Source organism: Leopardus geoffroyi, chromosome C1 (genome assembly GCF_018350155.1).
Source record: "Leopardus geoffroyi isolate Oge1 chromosome C1, O.geoffroyi_Oge1_pat1.0, whole genome shotgun sequence".
Taxonomy (NCBI): Eukaryota; Metazoa; Chordata; class Mammalia; order Carnivora; family Felidae; genus Leopardus; species Leopardus geoffroyi.
Genome location: NC_059328.1, coordinates 31,738,815 through 31,758,850, shown reverse-complemented (window position 1 = coordinate 31,758,850; position 20,036 = coordinate 31,738,815). Strand labels below are relative to the sequence as shown.

General features: G+C 57.7%; 1 protein-coding gene and 1 long non-coding RNA gene across 10 annotated transcripts in view; one reads left to right on the top strand and one right to left on the bottom strand.

Annotated features, from left to right (window-relative positions):
* The window catches only part of KCNQ4 (potassium voltage-gated channel subfamily Q member 4), a 53,764-nt gene that overhangs the window by 2,254 nt on the left and 31,474 nt on the right, over positions 1-20,036 (bottom strand). The window contains exons 5-13 of one of the 7 annotated variants that reach the window (XM_045476842.1): positions 19,300-19,425; positions 18,802-18,912; positions 18,517-18,582; positions 15,310-15,398; positions 13,467-13,628; positions 6,361-6,581; positions 5,384-5,561; positions 2,923-3,054; positions 536-665 (exon numbers count right to left, since the gene is read on the bottom strand). In XM_045476842.1, coding sequence (XP_045332798.1) covers positions 536-665; positions 2,923-3,054; positions 5,384-5,561; positions 6,361-6,581; positions 13,467-13,628; positions 15,310-15,398; positions 18,517-18,582; positions 18,802-18,912; positions 19,300-19,425 — 1,215 coding nt within the window. Of the gene's footprint in view, positions 1-535; positions 666-2,922; positions 3,055-5,383; positions 5,562-6,360; positions 6,582-13,049; positions 13,095-13,466; positions 13,629-15,309; positions 15,399-18,516; positions 18,613-18,801; positions 18,913-19,299; positions 19,426-20,036 lie in introns of all 7 variants that reach the window. The other 6 variants (XM_045476841.1, XM_045476840.1, XM_045476844.1 and 3 more) reach the window with 6 other exon arrangements.
* Positions 3-20,034, top strand: LOC123597678. 3 transcript variants are annotated; one of them, XR_006712205.1, is made up of 5 exons: positions 596-677; positions 2,641-2,683; positions 6,183-6,326; positions 16,288-16,439; positions 19,313-20,034. It is a non-coding gene; the product is annotated as an uncharacterized LOC123597678 (long non-coding RNA). The 3 variants fall into 3 exon arrangements; XR_006712206.1 differs by lacking the exons at positions 596-677; positions 6,183-6,326 and adding an exon at positions 3-233; XR_006712204.1 differs by lacking the exon at positions 6,183-6,326.

The window sequence follows — 20,036 nt, the reverse complement described above, 5'->3', positions numbered from 1 at the left end:
GCGGAGCGCGGGGCCAGGACGCGGGGCTTGGCCGGGGCGGGGCGCTTCTGGGAGACGCGGCTCCTCCCGCGGGAGGTGAGACAGGAAAGGCGGAGCTTGGCCGGCGGGCGGGACGAAGGAGGGAAGCGAGGCGGGGTGGGGGGCGGTATTCCCGGAGGGAAACTTAGTTGTGATTGGTTGGAATAGTCCGGGAGCTAGAGACAGACAACTGAGGCGGGGTTACATGGAAACAGGTGAAATTTAGACGGGTTTATCTGAGACGTTAGCGACTTGAAGGCGCGGCTTGGCAGGAGAGGGTGGGTTTATCGGGGTCTTCAGGTAGGAGTGGGCGGACTTCCTAGGAGGCGCGGCTTCTCTGTGGGGCGGGGATCGTGGGGACCGGGACGCGTCTGCCCTGCTTGGGGCCTCCCCGGAGGGTGCTCTGGATTGCGGCTGAGAAGTGCACCCTCCCCTTGTGCTGGACCTCGCGGCCTTCCGGAGCTTCTTGGTCAACGACCAGCTCCGCCATACGAGGGAAACTCCATCCCATACTCACCTGCTTCTCCACCTTGACCACGCGTCCCATCATACTGATCTCATCCACTGCCTCCGTGTCACAGGGCCCCTTGTCTCCCTTCTCTCGGGCCTTCCGGTCCCCCGGCCCCCGGCCCACAATCTGGTCCACCCTGTGGAAGAAGGTAACCTTCTGGGCGTCGAAGCACCTAGTCACACGCCCCCCCCCCCGCCCCCATCCCTGTCCCTCACTCGAGAACTTTAGATTGCCTGCTGAACGGGGAGACACAGCCCGCAATGGGGAGAAGGGACCATTTTGCCCCTGACAAATGGAGACAGCTGGATGGAGGGCCCTGGGCCCCTGCTTTGAGTGTTTTCAGACTAGCCGAGCAAAGGCACCACACACGAACATGACAAGTAAATCCACTGCCTGGTGGGAGGACAGGTAAAAGAGGGAGAGACACAAGTGGGGATGTGGGTTATAAGGTGGACAAGTCTGGAGCTGGTCCCACCTGATTTTTCTGCTCTCCTTTACAAGCATAACTCTTGAAAATGTTATCTCTGTCCGCTTCTCCAACTGCTCTCCTCCCTTTCTCTCTTATACCTACTCCGGTCACGCTTTCATTCCCACCATCTCACCAAAACTGCTGTTGTCAAAATCCAAATGACCTCCATGTTGCTAAATTCCATGATCAGTTCTGAGGCCTCATTAAACTTGACCTTTTAGCAGCATTCGGACACATCTGATCACCCTTCCTCCTCCACTTCATTTGGGGTGAAAACCACCACCTTCTCCCAGTTCTCTTTCCTCACCGACTTCTCCTCACTTTTCTTTGCTGGTTCCTCCTCCTTTCCTGCCACAAAACATTGTAGGCCCCAAGGCTCACTCCTGGGACCTCTTTTCTCTATTCACTCGAAACGACGTCTTCAGTTCCAGATTTGCAATTCCTCTGTACATTGTTGGTACCAAAGCTGTATCTCCAGCCCACACCTCTCCCTAGAAGTCCACACTCCTCTGTCTGGCTGCCAGAGCAATACTCCACTTAGATGTCCGATGGGCATCATAACCCAACACTCCCCAGCTCTCCCGAGTGAGACGTGCCGCAGTCATTGCCTTCTCCATGTCGACAAACAGCAACTTTTTCCCGTTGTTCAAGCCAAAACCCTTGGCTTCAGGCCTTGACTCTTTTTTTCTCCTATACCCTATCAGAAAACCCTGTCAGCTCTACCTTCAAAATATATCTGGGGTCGGCATATTTCTCCCCACCTCCACTGCTGCCACCCTGGTCCAAGTCCCCATCATCTCTGGACATCTGGACATCTGAAGTAGCCTCCTTACTGATTGCCCTGCTTCCACCCTAACTCCCTTGTAGGTCCTTCTCAGCACAGCACTTAGGGTGCTCCTTTTAAAGTGTAACTCAGATCTTGTCAGTCCTTTGCTCAGAGCTCTCCAAGGCTTACATCTCCCCCTGGATGAATGCGAGCGTGTTTGCAGTGGCCTACAGGGCTTTAAACAGTCCAAATGCCATTCACCTTCTAATCTTGCCTACTTCTCGCGGGCTAGAGAACAGACACACTGGGCTCCTTCCTGTTCCTGAAACAATACCCCAGACACCTGCCCAAGTCTTTGCTCTTGCTATTACCTCTGAAAACTCTTTATTTAAACAGCCACAGGGCTGGTTCCCCCACCTCCAGTTTTTTTTTTTTTTTTCAAATGTCAGCTTCTTACCTATTTAAAATCACCATCCCCAACACCCTAACCCTTAGTTTTCTCCTGAGCCTTTATCATCATCTGACATTGTCTAGTTTGACTTATTTATCATCTGTTCTCCTTCCACTAAAATCAAAGCTCCACAGGGGCTGGGAATTTTGCTTTCCACCAGAGCCTCACTATCTGGCAAGTAACAAAAGCCCAACGATTATTTAAGGAAACAAGTGAATGAATGGGCAGTGATAATTCAGGCCACAAGAGGAGAAGGGAAAGGTGTAGGCGATTGGGGTCCTGGTGCAAGAATTCTTCCTATATGCTAGGTGGAGAGAAGAGGTGCCAGAGGGTCCCAGAGGCCAGAGGTGGGTCCCACTGAGGACAATCTGCCTATCCCCTTGGGAGATGGGAGATCACTGATTATTTTCATCCTATTCATTTAGGACCAGGAAACAGTCATCTAAAGACGTCCCCCGAGGAGTGCCGGTCAGTAGGGTTCGCACAGAGGACCTGCGCCTGGGTCCTTCTTCAGGCTTGGAACAGGGGCAGGGTGGAGCCTCAGTGGCGAGCTGCAAGCCAGAGGCCTTGCCCCGGCCAAAAACTCCAGCTCCCTCCGCGGTCCCTAGGGGGCGCTCGGGGCTCTGTTCGGGCGCGAGCGGAGGGGCTCCCACGAGCAGTCCTTGGGTGGGGGGCTGGGGCCACGGCCTCACTGCCGGAGCACCCACCGAGCCTGCAGGCTCTTGATCCGGCCCAGCATGTCCAGGTGCCCGGCCGAGTACTGCTCGATGACGTCCTTCACGTCATACGGTCGCAGCGTCTCCTTGAATTTCCTTTTGGCCACCAGGAATTTCAGGATCCTGTCGGGAGAGGGGGGTCTCAGCGGGAGGGGATTCCTTCCCAGCCCCCTTTCCATCCCTTTGCTAACCATTTGCCTACCATGAGGGCATCTTCTGCTTGGGTCACCGCAAACAGCTTCTGCTGGGTCAGGCTCCCAGCCTCCTTCCCTACCCACCACGTTCCACCCTCAGCCCTCATAGGTTGGTTGGTTCGTTGGTTGGTTGGTTGGTTGGTTGGTTTTTAATGTGCCTGTATCTGCCTGGGAGGTCAGGGACTGGGCCTGGTTTCTCTCTGCTAGCTTGGACACAGGGCAGGCATCTGTGAACACTGATGATCAAGACCACTTAGGGGAAGACATTTTTGCTTTCACTCCACACATGCTTGTCAGTGCCACTGTGCTGGACCCTGGGTACCCAAGGGGCATCAGATCCAACCCCAGGTCTCAGGAGCCCTGCTCTGGGGTGGGAGACAGGACACACAATTATGGGGAGACAAGGGCTGTGTCAAGGAATGGAGAGACCTCTCATAGTCTGGGACCAGGAGAAGGAGGACCTCAGCTGGGGAGGTCAGAGGACAAGTCTTGAGAGTGATACTTTCCATCCCCAAGGCAAGAGGAGGATGAAGGGAGGCTTTCTGGACACAGACAGACATGGAGGCATATGAGCGAGATTCCATTCAAAGTAGCTGGAACAGAATGTGAAGATAAGGGGTCAGTTCCCCCCCCCCTCCACCCCCTGGGGAGGTAGGGTGGCACAGAAGACAGGGAAAGAGATTGGCCTTGCAAAGGAGGCTGGTGGGTAGGAGGAAGAGGTACTCCGAAGAGCCCTGAATCCCTGGCAGAGATCACGCAATGAGCAATTGGGGTTGAGGAAGGGGCCCTGTGGTTTCCTCTATGTTAGCATGATGGTTCTGCCAGCCTGTGCAGAGAATGCCCTGGAGGGGCAGAGTCTTGGGCAGGAAGACTAGACCTAGGGGCTGGGCTTGAGCCAGGAGCTGGCAGCTTTAGAGCAATTCAGGACAAAAAGGGACATCAAGGCTTCTGAGTCTGAGTGCAGAATGATGCCCATGGCTTAGGCAACAGGATGGATGGTGGTGCCCCTGCCTGAAATGGGGACACGGGAGGAGGAGCAGGTTTGGGGTATGCTGGGTGTGAGTTGCTCTGTGGGGTGGCCCAGGAGAGCTGACCCAGGCTATGTGGCAGCTCAGGCGATGTGTTCCAGAAGCCTCACTTGGAGGGGGAGAGACAGCATGTATGAAAAGAGGGTGGGGAGAGGCCTCAGACTCTCTGGGGAGTAGAGGGGGATCCAGCTGACTCTGATTTTACAAAGAACACAAAGGAAAGAGCCTGTGGGTGGATGCATCAGCCAGAGAAGAGAGGAGGTGAGTCTGGAAGGCCTGGGGGTGAAGGAGGTCTCTGGAGCTAGAGCTGCAGGCCGGAGACAGAGTCTAGGCCAGGACTCCACGCCAAGAAGCTTGGGGGCTAGATGATGGCTGAGCCATGGCTAAAGGGCTCGGGGGACTCTGGCCCACTCTTGTCAAGGCGGGGAGACAGCCGGTAGAGTCAGCAGGGCAGGGGCATTCAAACTCGTTTAACCCAGACCCACCATAAGAAATACATTTTACATCAGAAACCAGGATACACACACACACACACACACACACACACACACACACACCCTCAATGTAGGTTTCATAAACATTATTTATCCTTCCTACAGGGGATGCACTCTGCTATTTTCTATTCTTTTTTTTCTTTAAATGCTGACCGTGACCCACTAAGTTGATTTCACTAAGTTGATTTCAAACTGTTGGGACCTGTGGTTTGAAAAAGCACTGCTCTAGAGGAAGCCCTGGGGGAGACCGACAAGCTGAGGTCAAAACACCCAAGGAGAGAGAGAGGAACTTTGAGACACAGAAGCAAAAGGAAGATGGAGTGAGACACAGAGATGGAGGGAAAGAGCACACAGGACAGATGCAGGGAGAGTAGGTAGCTGGTACACAGCTAGGGGGAGAGAAAGGGGTGAGGAGAGGAGAGAGACACAGAGAGGACACCGCAGGGGTAGGAGAGGGACCGTGGTGGGCAGCCGAGCCTACCGCCCTACCCAGCCGGCCCTCCAGACGTGAAGGGGATGAGCAAACCCTGCTGGGAGCCATATGCCCCTCCCACCCCACCCACACTCCAGGGCCCCCGCCAGCCAGCACCGCCAAGAGCGCCAGGCGGGCAGCAGCTGGTGTGCCCGGGAGCTAGGCCAGGCCTGGCCGTGAGGGCAGGCCCCAGACGGGGAGCAGCAATGGGTGGCAGACGGACTGGGGGGCCGGGGGGGGGGGCACCTCGGGCCTCAGTCTCACCTGACGGAGCGGATGACCGTCTTCACGGCAGGCATGACATCGTCCACTGTGAGCTCACACTGGTAGCTCTTTTCCTCTGCCACTTCCTCCGAGGGGCCCTCTGCAAAGTCAGGGGGCCCGAGTGGTGGCAGCAGAAGGGGGCCACTCCCAACCCCCGACCACCACTTGCCGAGCCACCCTTAGAGATACCGATAAAGAGAGGCTCAGTAAGGGTGCAGAACCTTCCTGGGGGCACGAGGCAGACCAGGCTCCTGCCTCCCTAGCTGCCTTACCCAGGGTGGAAAACCCTGGTTTACTGCGTGCCCATCTGCCCTACGACCAGTCAGAGTAAGAATCTGCCCAGTGGCCAGGTGAGCAGAAGCTGCTTTAGAGCACTTCTGGTTTGGCCTGAGGCAAATTACACACAGCCCCGGAGGAAGGCCTATGGTCCCACCAGGACAGTTAGCCCCGGAGACAAGGGGGAAAGGCCCTGGAAAGCAAGTCATTCTCTCCCCGGGGAAGAGAAATGCTTCTTCCCAGGCCAGTACGCTGCATGGAGAGGGGATACTATCCTTGTTCCACGGGGGTGACAGGAGTGGGGAAAGGCCAGGCAGCTTCTTGGGCAGGGGAGAAGAGGCCCTGGGCACTAGCCATGCCCAGACTCCCATAGGAGTCTCCCTCCCCAAAGACTGGTTTGTGGGATTCTGTAACTTTCCAATAAGTGGCAAAGGCCAGGATTCAAACCCAGGCAGCCGGGCTCCAAAGCCTGTACTCTTAACCACTACCAAGTGCCACCCTCTGAATTCTCATCTGATTCCAGAGGCCAGCAAAGCAGGTGTCACGACACCCATTTCACAGACCAGAAGACCAGAGTCCAAAGATGGTCCATCAGCTATAGAGCTGGGACTAGAACCGTCTTTCTACCCCCAGCCCGGACTGTGTCCCCACCCTGCCCCCCATGCAGGTAGGTCCTGGGTCCCAGACCCCCAGGGGCTCACCCTCAGCAGAGGTGCGGGGTTTGAGTCTCAGGGAGGCCCGGAAGCGGGTGCGGTCATTGAAGCTCCAGCTCTTCTGTACCTTGGTGGGGCTGGTGGCCTCACCCACCTGCTCGCTGCTCGGGGAGGTGGGCATCGGTGGAGGCGCCAGGTGCTGCTTGGAGGGGCCCGTCCGTCGCTGGGAGCTGCCCATGCGGATGCGGTCCTTGATGGCCATCCGGCTGCTGGCAGGGCAGGTCGGGTGGGGGAGAGAGCCAAGTTAGCTGGAGCTGGGGGCGGGTGTGCGTGGGGACACCGCTGACTTAGGACTTGGGCGTGGCTACTGGGTTTTGATTCTCCACCAAGTGGAGACTCTGGGGATGGAACAAGGGTGTGGTGAGGGGGACCCTGACTCCTACAAGAAGCTGCTGCAGGGTCAGTCTGAGCCGATCCCCTCCCTACCCCCATCTCCCACCCCTCATTGCGCGGACAGATAAGAGGTGCACAGGAGACAGATGTCAGGACGGAAGGAGTGAGAGACCCAAGAAGGGAGTCAGAGACAGACAGGAGGATGGGAGAGCTGGGTCTGGCTCAGGTGGGTGGGTGGAGGTGGAGATGGCCACCCTTTGGGCACAGACAGGCTGCTGAGGGGTGGAGAGGCTCACCTGGCCATGCACACTGAGAAAGGCCTCTGGGTCCTCACAGTACACAGAGGCGGGCCGCGTGGAGTCGAGGGTGTGTGTTTGTGCACGTGTGCGTGTCTGTGTGCGTGCGTGTGCGCGCATGTGACGGTGTGGGTACCCAGGTACCAGGGTGTGGACACGTGTCCACATTTTCTTCCTTTCCTGCCAGAGCTCTCTGATCCCACACCGGTCAGGTCAGGGCTTTGGGACCTAGTGCAGTTTTGCAGGCGGTGCAAAGGTCCGCACCACGCAGATTTCGGCGTAAGTAGTGCCCCTATTACGGGGCGCGGTGTGCCGGCTACAGAGGGTCCAGCTACTGGGCCCTCATATCTGCCCCAGACGTGCCTGGTGCGCAGCCTCCCGGTGAAGGCCTGTAACCTGGTTCTGTGGTCTCCACTGCCTGAGCTCTGCCCACCTGGACTGACGTCCTCCCTCCCAGACCCACACCCGCCACTGCCTAATGAACCCCCATTTCAACAACACCCACACATGTCTGTGTGCACGGGAACGCACCTGTGCATGTCTGTGTGTGTGTGCTCAGACTTCCCTTCCCACACCCCAGCACCCCACCACATCCCCCCAGATCTTGGAGGAAGACAGATGCGGGGAGGCCTCAGGTTGTCCAGGACGCGCCCAGGTTAGCCAGTACCTGGTACAGAAACTCTGTGTCCAAGAGTTTCAAGGACCACGTTATCACTGTCTGAATAGGACCTAGGCAAACGTCCCCCATCCCATGCCCTGGGGTGTCACCACTGCCTCCCTGCTGTGGGGACCTTCCCAGGTTGGGGGCCCTTCCACCCCAAACGTCTGGGGCCCTGGCTCAGGAGAGCACCAGCCAGTCTTGGAGGAGGCCTAAGGTGGGGCAAGGGTTGGGGGAGGAAACTGTGTCGCCTACTGTCAGGGGCTTTCGGGTCAAGAGTTAAGCAGAGGACGGATTCTGGTTTCAGGGCTGCGTGGGAGCTAGGGTCCCCCATGCCTGGGGCATGGGGTCCAGGGTACAGAGCCAAGGTGCTGCGGTGAGGAAGACGTCGAAACCAGGGGCACCTTCGGGAAGGCAGCCAGGATGTAGGGCCATCCTTAGGAGTAGGGGCCTCTGCCCAGAAGGGAGAGGTTACATAGGTCATGGACTGGGGCCCTGAGGATATCAGAAGGGAAGGACGAGGCAGCCCCACAATCCAGCATGCTGTTTGCTGGCCCAGGATCCCCTCAATGCATCCCAAAGGTTCCAACCAAAGTTTGAGGTTGGCTCTCCCAAACTTTCCTCTGCAGAGCCATTCCTTGGGGCTCTCCTCATGCTGGCAAGCACCCCCCACCCACCCGGCCCGTGCAACCCCTTCCTTTGTCCCCCACTCCTCCAAGGGGGAGAGCAAGAGGGGGGTGGAGAAGGCCCTGCCACTTAGCCAAGGGCCTGGAACCCCGGATCTCTGCGCCCGGCACATCACTCCAATGACGTTCTGGGAGAAGGGGGTGACCTCCCTGTCACGAGAAGTGTGCAAGCAAGACTGAGCTTGCTCTCAGCGGGACTTAGGGAGGAACGGGTCTGGAGGCTTGCACTAGAGGCCTTGAAAGGTCCCTTTCCAGCTCTGATGCTGTGATGGTTGAAGGAGCTTCCAGCCTGGTTTGTGGGGTTCTGTAACTTTCCAGCCAGAGGCCCTGGGCCCCTCTGCAACAGAAGGAGGCACTGTTTTCCCAGGGGTGGCTCTAGATTCCAGCTCCTTGGGCAGGGCCCAGGAAATGGCTCACGTCAGCCTCTCTGGAGCCTAAATGCTCAAACAAAATGGAAAGAAACCTGGCACGCGGTGGACATCAGAAGTGCTCCTTCCCTTCCCAAGCTCCTCAGAACACTCAGGGTCCTGTCTGAATGCCTTGGCCCTCCCAGCTCTCTCGGCCACTTTGTGTGCTGGGCTCCACGTTTACCATCCTGAGTTTACAGACTGGAAAGGAGGTAAAACCGCCTGCCCAAAGTCACAGAGCCCTTGTGGATGCAGCAAGGACCAGGACCCAGTTTTTCCTGACTTGAGAGACTGTGTTCTTTTTCTGGGACTAGCAATTAGCAGAGTGTCTAGGGCAGTGGTTCTCTGAGAGCACCTTCACTCCCTAGGGGACGTTTGGTACTATCTGGAGACATTTTTGGTTGGCCCGCTGGAGGCTGCTCCCAGCATCTAGCAGGTTGAGGCCGGGGAGGCTGCTAAACCATGCTACATAATGCACGTGACAACCCCCGCCCCCCCCAACCAGTGAAGAATGATCCGAACCAAACTTCCATGGTGCCGAGGTTGAGAAACTGGCCTAAGGGGTCTGTTGGTGCCTGGAACCCAGATGGGGTAGGCTTGACTGAGGCTATCCTGGGTGGGAGGTGGGGGCAAGCTCTGGGCACAAGCTGCCCTTGACTGCCTTGCTGGACCCACCCCTATGCTCGCTTCCACATGGAATGACTCTAAGGATTCTGATACCGAAGGCCAAGCTTCTGCGGGGAAGGGGCAGCCTACCCCTCTGGTGCTGCATAAAGCCCCTCTTCTCAGGACTATAGAGGCAGCCTCAATGTTGGCCCCTCTTCTCTGGCCCTGCCCTTCCTGGCCATCATGCCCACATAGCTGAAGTCACCTTGCAAAGGGGCAGATCTAACCCAGCGACATCTTGGCTTAACCCTTCAGGGGTATCCCCATTTCCTTCAGCTATGGTTTCCAAGCTTTTTTTTTTTTTTTTTTTTTTTAAATAAGATCTTAACTGCTCAACATACCACATTGAACAAGGCCAACCATTCATACAGCACTTCCTATGAGCCAGGCCCAGTTCAAGTGGAAGCAGATGCTATTACCATCCGCGTTTTACTTCAGAAGAAATTGAGGCCCCCAGGGCTTATGGTCACGGTCCCCTAGCTAGTGAGTGGTGGCCGGGTTCAGATCCAGAGCCCTATTCCTAAGAAGCACTGCGTCTTGGATGAGCAGCCAGGAGCTCTGTCACCCATCTACTCCTGGGCCCCTCAACCCCACAAAGCTCCAGAGGCACTTTGGGGAAACCCGAGACTCAGTGAGCCCAGGCTGCCAGGCAGGGCCTACAGGATGATGCTCATGCAGGGCTCTGGGGTTCTTCGGGATCCGGCTCTGCCCCCAGCCTCACTCCTGACCCCCCCCCCCCGCCCCCCGACTCCCAAATCTGGCCACACTGGGCTGCCTGCTCCCTTGCCACAGCTGTGCTCTCTCACCTCCTTGCTTTGGTGCACGCTGCTTCCTTGGCCTGGGATGCCCTCCCTCACGTCCACTCCTTTTGGGGCCTCCTCTGGGAGGTGAAGTGCCTGACCTTGGCTCCGTAGCCCCTCTGCTTCCTCCTTTTGTTGCATTCATCACACTGAATAGCAATTGCTCTTTGCAACGCTCCAGGCACCATTTTATTCATCACTGTGTCCCTAGTGCCTAGGGCCTAGCACAGGGCAGGTACCAAGGAAAGTACTGGGGATGCAGCTTTAAGAGTTGGGCTCTAGAGTTAGCAGAAGAGGTGCCAATCCCAGCTCCTTCAGGCATCTTCTAGGTCCCTAGGTGGGCAGTGGGAAGCCAGGAAGCTAAACCCAAAGCCCGGCAGAAGTCAGAGTGGGAAGGACCCTCAGAGAGCCTCTAGTTCAATCTGCCCATTCCACAGATGGGAAACTGAGGTCCAGAGAAGGGAAGCAATTTGACCAAGATCACACGGGGGTCAGCGGCAGAGCCAGAACTCATCCCAAGGCTCCTACAGATGTCCCTCCTGGCAGAGTCCCTCCAGAGTCTGCCCCCCAGACCTGGCAGAGGCATCCCCAGGAAGGTAAAAGGCTCATCAGGGACCCAAGGCAGACGGCAGGCGGCAGGCACATGCACCTTGTCCTTGGCCTATCCTGTCCCCCTCTCCAGCCCCCGAACTGGCTGGGGCAAGGAGGAGTGGGGACAGGAGGAGCAGGCGAGGGGGTACCTCGGTCTCCAGCTGGCGTGGATCCGAAAGAAACTCCGTTTATTACTAAACATCTGGCTGGAAGTTGAGAACAAGACACAAACAGGTTAGTGGGGAGGGGGCAGGTGGGCAGAGCATGGGGGGCTGCCAGGATGGGGCTGGCTTCCTGTGGCTGGTGGGAGAGAAGAACCCCCACCCAAATCATCCTCCAGCCCGCATCCCCAGGATGCAGAGATTCTCAAGATCTCCTGGGGATCTCCTGGGGAGCGTGTTAAATAGGCAGAATTCTGTGCCTCTTCTCCAGAGATTCTCCTTCTGTGGGCTTGGGGAGACATCCGGGCATCTGCATTTTGAACAAACACCCCACAGGTGCTGATTCAGGAAGTCAGTGGACCATGCCTTGAGAAATACCATCTTAGCGCCTCATCGAGAAACCTCAAAGAGAGGAGGTGCTGACCCTGGCAATACCATCCCCCAGGAAGTTCTGTTCCTTGTAGTCTTGGAACGTGCTCAGCCTGGGTCCATCCACAAGTAGCACGAAGGGGATGACCAATGAGGAGGAGTATATAAGTGTATGTGGGTGTGTGTGTGTGTGGGGGGTTCTGTCTGGAGTACCCACCCCATAGGTCCAGAAAGCCAAGAGTGAGGATATGCCCACTTGGCCTGAGCCTGATGACTGATGTCCTAGAAGTCACAGCTCAAACCCCTGGGGTCTCTGGGAAGAAGGGACACTCCACCACCATCACCGTGAGCCCCAGCCACACAGATACTCCAGGGCAGACAGACACAAGGCTGGGAGTTAGTGATGGCCAAGCCCCTAGCAGTCATCTGGTCCTAGGTTTTGGGGGACCCAGAGTCCTGGAGCAGCGGTGGGAGGGAGGGGTGTTCCGCTCCAGGTTAGTCTCAATTTTCAGTACCTTTCTATCCAAGCAAGGTGAGACCAGAGCAAACCGGACGCTCCAGAGAGCACTGGTTCAGGCCCTGGGCAGGGCTGCTCAAATACCAAAGCTCTTGAGTCTTACCTATAAGCTGTGGTTGGGTGAGGTTGGGGAGGACAGTGAAGGGCCTTCAGACAGGGACAAGAAAATCTGGCTAGGACCACACCAGGGACTCTCTTCCAGGGAGCTCCCAGCCTGGCCTGCCCAGTCATGCTGCCCCTCCCTCTACCCCCTGACCTGGAGGGACCCTCATTCTCCCTGCTTCCTGTTCGGCCCCTGGCCAGAAATGCCCTCACAGAGAAGAGGGAAGACATGTCGTTCCCAGCATCCTTTGCACCAACACTCCCTCCTCCCTGTTTCCCAGGCCTTTTAAGCCCAGAAACCCAGAGAACCCAGAGCCCCTGATCATCCTAAACATCGCTGATGTTCCGTCTAGGACCCAGAGGCCCAGAGTCCCTCAGTGACTGTCTCAAGGACACACAGCATCAGGCGGCAGAGACAGACTTTCACCACACCACCTTCTGATCACTGAATGGCTGGTCTCTTCTCCCCTCCCTTGTTCTGGGTCCTGGCCTCAGAATCACAACTGAGGCTCAACGCCCAGATGTCTACCTGGCTGATCAGGGATGATGTGTGAAGATGAAACAAAAGAAAGAGATGGGTAGGGGTCAGGGGAGGAATGAGGGGGGATTGAATCCTTGACCTCAAAGCTACACTTCTATGGGAGCGGCCACTTTCCCATACTGTGAGTTAGTGAGCTTCCCTTATCCAAAAATGCCTGAAACTCCACTATTTTGAACATTTATGTGGGGGTAAGCATCGTTCTTTCTTTGTTCTTCTTTCAGGATGCAAAAGCTCCAGGAGAGACAGGTCAAGGGGAAAGAGACAGTTACGAGCAGCAAAATGTCCCTCAGTAAGGAAGAAAGGCATTATAGGAGCATCCCAAGAGGACCCTCTGGGATTAGCCAAGCTGCGGACAAGGGTTGCACAAGACAAGAGCATTAGTCATTGGTTGCGTTTACGTAGGTCCTAGAGCGGTTCTTAGGCACAGAGCTCTCTCTCCAGCTGGCTCCTCACTCCCGAGAGGCAAGTTCAGGGGCAAGCCCCTTCTAGAGGAACATTCCGGGGGAGGGGGTTCCCTGCCCTCATGCCCCAGAATGGTGCCCACGATTACCTGAGCCGTAAGCACCTGTGGCCAGCGGCCTCCTCCTCTCTCCAGCTGCCCAGGAGGGATGGGGGTGCAGGGATGGAAGAGTGAGGGGGACGCGGAAACAGAGAAAGAAAGAGGACAATGGAATGAATGGAGGAGGTGCTGGGAAAGGACAGTGCGGATAGCTCCCCCACTCAGACCCTTAGAGCCCCAGGTGACAAACAGGTGAGTCCAGCCTGGCCTCTGCAGGGAGGCTTTCCGTCTGTACCTGTCAGGCCATCCGACGACAACTGCCCAGGCCTCATGACAAAGCCGGGGAGTCCCCAGAACAGGCCCAGACACCCACATGGTGGCTGCAGGCAGGTCTGAGAGAGGATGAGACAACGAATGGAAGAGGAGGAGGAGAAGCAAGAGGAGGTGGCGGCCCCGGGGGGCCCCTACCTTTCCCCAGGGCAGAAGGAGGCGCTGCCCGGCCGGTGGCAGGTGGCAACGGGCGGGTAACGGGAGGGTGCTCCATCGGGTACCGGCGCCCGCCGCACCTCCAGGGGCCGTAGGCCCCCATTGCGGGCCCGTTGCACGTGCTCAAACAAGAGGGCCAGCTCTCTGCAGGAGAGGGCGCCATCAGCGGCAGGCAGGGCCGTGGCACCACCCGCTCACCTGGTGGGCACCGAGCTCCAGAGCTCAGATCCTGCCAGGCTCTGCCTCTAGAGGTGCTCACCAAACACCCCAAGCCAGAACAGGCAGGGTCGCAGGTGGGAGAGACGAGCCTTCCTCCCTCCTTTCCTGCACCCAGTTCTTGGGAAATCCTCAGGGCTGCTGGGTACGGTTTTGCAGGCGGGGCACAACTTGAGGGCACCCTCAGAAGGTGGCAAGTGGGAGCTCAAATCCAGCCTCCTCTCTGCTCATCAAGCAGAGTGCCCAGACAGGAAGCTGTGCCTCCCTGGAGGCCAGCGGCAGCCCTGAAATCCTCACCCTCCAGATCCGACGGGATCTTAGGGGGAAACTGAGGCGCAGGAGAGAGACTTGATTGGGTAGCTAGCCCGGCTTCTCACTCCTGCAGCATCCACTCCTGCCACTGGGTTCTTGGAGACCAGATTGGGGCTCAGCTTCTTCCTAAGCCTCCAGGCCATTTCCTGGTTCCATAACCCAAGGAGGATATCTCCCCTCTGCCTTCCCATTGTATGGATGGGGAAACTGAGCTCCAAGGAGCAGCAGGCCCGTGGACCTAGAATCTCCAAACCAAGCTCTGTTCCTCTTACTGGAGGGCCCAACACTATCCCCAAATCTTCCCTCCTCCTCACATACACCATACTTCTAACAAACCAGCCCCTGCCCCACTCCCCAAGTCTACCCCTGGAAAGGGAGGCTCCTTCTACGACCCCTGTCTCTGAGGTAGGAGCTTGTGTCTGTCAAGTGGAGCCCCCCTTCCCAGCCCCTTGTCTCCTGTTCCTCCCCTAGGAAGCCCCTGGAGGCAGGAGGGAGCAGGGAGGGGGAGCCAGGTGTAGGGGTGAGTGGAACCACGCAAGAGCTGCTCTTGGAGAACTAATCAGGAAAAAGACCTGCCCGCAGAAGCGCTGAGCACAGCAGCCTAGCCCAGCCTCGTGCTAGATGCCCGCTTGCCCGCGGGACTGAGCCACACTCTGTGGTCTCCATTCCTGCCCAAGGGCCTGGCCGGGCACCTGGCCATACAAACCTCGGAGATGGCTATTAATAATCCTCTTTGTGGAGCCACCCCCGGGGGGCAGTCCTACCCTGGCCTGGGCCAGTGGGACGAACCCACTTCCGGGTGCTAGGGCCAGTAAAAATAGGGTCACGTTCACACACATGGGTGCTGGGGTGTGTCCGTGAACCCAACTCTGGCACACGCGTTCTTGCCCCTCCCACACTTGCTCTAGCCGGCTGGTAAGGAATAATAACCTTACCCTCAGCTCGAAGGGGAGATGAGCTGGCTGCCCACCGCCCTGAACGGCAGCCCTGTGGGTCAGCCTACGGACGGCCAGCTCTCCAGAAACCGGGGTGCAGCCCCATGGGGCAGGGCTCCACCCCATGCCCAGTGCCCACCGCCTTCCTGGGGCAGAACAGGGCGGGAGAGAGGACACTCCGGGCTCTGCGTTACATAGGATTTGCAGAGCCAGCCCGATAACGCCTCCGGGAGCCATCACCCCTTCCCCACCCTCCAGGGCTGAGTCCCAGCCACTTGTCCCCAAGGGGTGTTACCATCAGCCCACGCCCGCCCATTCCGCCCGCCCCCCCCCCCCCCCCCCCCCCGGAAGGCAGGGCCTACCTGAAGGATGGGAGGATACTGTCATAGTAGTACCAGGTGGCCGTCAGGTAGGCCCGGCTCGTGTCGGTGGAGTACAGGCGCCACGCAGCCTGGTCGTATGAGGGAGAGGAAGGGGGAGGGGGAGGGGGACAAAGCATCAGGTAAGCCTCTGAGCCCCTCGGAAGGAACCCAGTCCTTGGGTCGGCCGAAGGGCACTCAGAGCCAGAGGCCAGCTTCAATTCCATAGCCATCAGCAGGACCAGACAGACTTCTGCAAGGTAGGGAGCAGGTGGGCATCAGAGCCAGGGGTCTAAGGGAAGAGCTGGGGTTTTGTAAGGCAGACGTGGGTTTCCAGTCCCAGCTTCGCCCCTTACTAGCATGGACAAATTAAGGGAAGCTGCAGAGCCCCTGTCTCCTCATCTGTAAACCGGATGTAATACTACGTACCTAACAGGGTATCATGAGGACTAAAAGGGCAAATGTGTATTAAATGCCAAGTGCAGTGCCTGGCACATGGAAGACACTTGACACCGCGTTCCCCTGTTGAACGCTCCTGGTACCTCCTCCCACCACAGCTAGTAAATCTCCATTCATTGTGCATTTGATTAATGTCTTCCTCTCCCCCTAGACTCTAAGCCGTGTCTTGGTCACTGCTGTATCCTTTAGCACATAGTAGGTGCTCTGCAAACGTCAGGGGAATAAATACTGACCGCGTGAATTATAATTACTACTAATAAGTCCACCCTCGGGGCGCCTGGGTGGCGCAGTCGGTTAAGCGTCCGACTTCAGCCAGGTCACGATCTCGCGGTCCGTGAGTTCGAGCCCCGCATCAGGCTCTGGGCTGATGGCTCAGAGCCTGGAGCCTGTTTCCGATTCTGTGTCTCCCTCTCTCTCTGCTCCTCCCCCGTTCATGCTCTGTCTCTCTCTGTCCCAAAAATAAATAAAAACGTGGAAAAAAAAAATTAAAAAAAAAAAAAAAGTCCACCCCATCTTTCGCAGCTGCCTGTCCCTGCCCACGGGGTTGAGGAGGGAAGGAAAGAGCATCAGAGCATCACCTACCAACCCCTCAGCATCCACAGATTTGCAGGATTTCCTCTGCAGCGGGAGGGATGAGGGCTGGACAAGAGGAAGGACTGTCCCTCTCCCTCCAGGTAACGAGAAGAGCCAAGGAGAGACTGTGAGTGGGGTGATTAGGGAGGGCAGGGAGGCATGGACAGAGCACAACTGAGCCCTGGATGCCCCCCCCCACCACCACTTCGGGTGCCTCTTGTCCTTAAGGGACTGCCCACTGCTGACCTCACTGGCCAGGCACCCTCCTAGGACAGGAATATTTTTACTTCCTGCTTGCCTAGGCCCCTGGCTTGAGCTGGAGAGCAGCTGCCAGAGCTGTCTCATTAATTATGGGCACCACAATACCAGCTGTCTCTTGGCCTGGACAGTGCCAGCCGCCTGCCCCTACAATGCCCCTTGGAAGGCCAGCTCCCGGGGGACAACGGCCATTGTGCCCCAAGGGACGCCGAGAAGGAAAGGCTGGGCTGGTGGCTGGAGATAGCAGGGATGGGGACGGGCTCCCACCCTGGGGAGGAGAGATAAGTGGGGGTGAGTCAGACTTGGATTAGGGAGTGCGAGGGTGGCATGCTGGGAGCAGGCCAAGCTGGGATGTGCCAGTATTCCCTGAACTACTTCCCGCAGGGGCTTCTCTTGCACACACCCTGCCTCGAGAGAAGCCAGGGCTGAGTCACAGACTCATATAAAATTGGAGCCCTTGCCTCAGCCCATGCCCTATCAGAATGCCTCAGCACAGTGGGGGAAACTGACACCACATGCTCCTTGGTTTTCTTCCCACCCCTCTGGCTGTTCCTCCTCTGTCTCCTTGACTGGCTCAACTCTGCGGGCCCTGTCACTAACTGCTGAGGTTCCTAAGCATTCTGGACCATCTTGTCTCCTCCGTCGTCTTTCCTCCCCCTGCAGGGTGAACTCATCCGTGCCCTGGGCTTCGTTACTATCCAGGTGCAACGGCTCCAAGCCTTCTCCGCCCAGCACACCCCTCTCCTCTCAGCCGCAGACCCGCATATGCAGCTGCCTCGTCAACATCACTGCTCAGGGGCTGAGGCCCCCCAGACTCCACGTGCTCCAGCCAAGCTCACATTCCTCGTGTCTCAGATCTGGTCCCCCCTCGAGGGAGGAAGGCGATCGATCATCCAGTTGGGCAAGCCAAAAACCTGGAAGTCACCCCCCACACATGTCCCTCACTCTCTTCCTCACTTCTGATGCTGCTAATTTCACCTCCTAACTATGCAGAGTCGGCCCACTTCTCCCCATCTCATCTGTTGCTATGCCAGTCAGGTCACCCGGCGCCCTGCCTTGCCCACACTGTGGCCAGAGCCTCTTATCATCTCACACACACACCTGGGTCACCCTCCAATCCATTCACCTATTTTCAAAACACAAATCTGATCATGTCACCCACTCCTGCTTTATACCTGTCAGCGGTTCCTCCCTGCTCTTAAGAAAATGGGAAAATGGGAAACTCCTCCCCGTGGCCTTCGGGTCTGGCCCTCACCCACTTCCCCAAACCCTTCCTCCTTGAGCTTTCTGTTCCAGCCTCCCTAGCTTCCTTCCAGTTCACCAAACACACCATGTTCCCCTCCACCACAGGGCCTTTGCACATGCTGTTCCCGTACCCTGAATGCTCCCCCCTTTACCTCTACACCTAGTTGACTCCTACCGGTCCTCCATCTCTCAACTCGAGTGTCAATTTCCCAAGGTCATCATCCCTGAGTTCCCCTTCAAGGTCAGATCAGGCCAGGACCCTGTTAAACACTCTTCAGAGAACAATTTCTTTCTTTCAAAGTGTTTATCTCAGTTTATAGCTACAACATTCATTTGTGTGCGTGCTTGTGGAATGAGCTTACTGATGACTGCACCTTTGGGTGGCAGGACAAGAGGCCCTAGGCCCCATTCCAATGCAGGCCATGTAGAGTTGGGGCTGGAGCTGGACAGTGGGGCAGCTCTGGTGAGTCCTGAACTGAGCCCAGGGAGCAAGAGAAGTTTCTAGCAGTCCCAGTTAGCATCCCAGCTCTGCCTCTGACTTGGCACGTGACCCCAGAAGAGTCACATCTGCTCTCTGAGCCTCAACGTGGAGCCACAATTGCGAAACTGGGACGCGTGGGTCAACACACGGAGTTGATACACCAGTTCATTTCATGGTTCCTTGGCGTCTTGTACCTGGATGAGGTTAGCTGCAGGCATCCTCCTCTTCTCGAAGTGCTTCTGCCGGTGCTGCTCCTGCACCTTCAGGGCAAAGCCAGAGCCAAGGATGCCCTAGGGGAATAGGCGTGGTTGGGGGGGGGGATGTGGGGGAGGACAGCAAAAGGCAGAGAAGGTCTCCATCACTGCCCATCTGAGACGTCCCTTTCCCATCCATGCAATTGCAGGCTAGGGGCTTGGCAGGCTCTGCCCCCAGGACCTCTCTCCCCCGGGATGGGAGATCCTAAATGGATGGCGACTCACGGCAGGCAAGGCAAAGAAGGAGATGCCTAGTAAGGCGAAGCCGGCAGCCAGGACCCTGCCCAGCCACGTGTGCGGTGTCTTGTCACCATAGCCAATGGTTGTCAGTGTGATCTGGGGACACAAACAGTTTACCCTCAGGGCGGTCTCGGGAGCCACCCACAAGAGCTTGTTGGGACACAGGCAGGTGGGAGCCTGATCATGAGGGCGGTGCCCTGTGGTCACTCACAGGGGCTGGTTAGGGGCATAGATGGATCCCTCCCCATCACTCCACCATGCCGGTCAGGGGTAAGGTCACAAGGGCTTGGTGTGGGGAGCTACGTGGAGCACAAGCAGATTTACTGGGGCAGGATGGGGGCTAACACAGGGGCTGGTCACAGGGGGTCCCAGCCTTAGCAGAGAGGACAGAGACAGGCCCACTCAGCCTTGAGTCAGGGTCACAATGGTCACGCAGGGGAGGGTCCCAGGGAGAAGGGCAGCCCTGCACAGACCCTCACGCACCGTCCCCCACCAGAGCGAGTCGGCGTAGGAGGAGAAGTCAGAGTTGGCGTCCTTCTCGGCCAGATAGACCAGGAAGGAGGCAAAGATGAGCACCAGGAATCCGATGTACCAGGCGGTGATCAGCTCCTGCGGGGACAGCAAAGATGAAAACGTCAGGAGGGCCGAGCCAGAGGGGTATAAGGAAGCGCCTAATACTGTGCGTACCTGGCAGAGGGGGGCAGGTGGGAGGTTCCCAGAATGACCCCGAGAGGTGTTCTGGAGGGGGGATAAAGGCGCCCCACCTCTCCGAGTTGCCTGGCGGCCACTGCCCATCTTTCTTTCCCAGCTCCTCCTTCCGGGGAGACCCTGCCCCGCCTTCCCGGCCTCAGGGTACGCCCCCGGCCCCGCCCTTGACCCCCCCCCCCAGGTTCCAGGTTCCGACTTCAGTCCCCAGGCCCACCGCCCCTCAACACCCCACACACCCCAACATCCAGTCCCCCCCACCCGCCCCAGCTCCCCACTTTGCTGTGCACACAGACTCACCTAACCCAGAAGCTTCCGACTGAGCCCCTCAACCCCTTACCCCTCAAGCCCCTCTTCCTGGCCTGCACCTGCCCTCCCCCTGCAGACTGGCCCTCGCCGGGCCTCAGAGATCGGCCCCTGTGGCCTGGCCCCCGCCGGGCCCACAGTCTCCCCAACCCTGGGGCTGGACTCGGGCCCTGCCCCACCCCCCACCTCCGGCCCCGGGAGACGTCCCG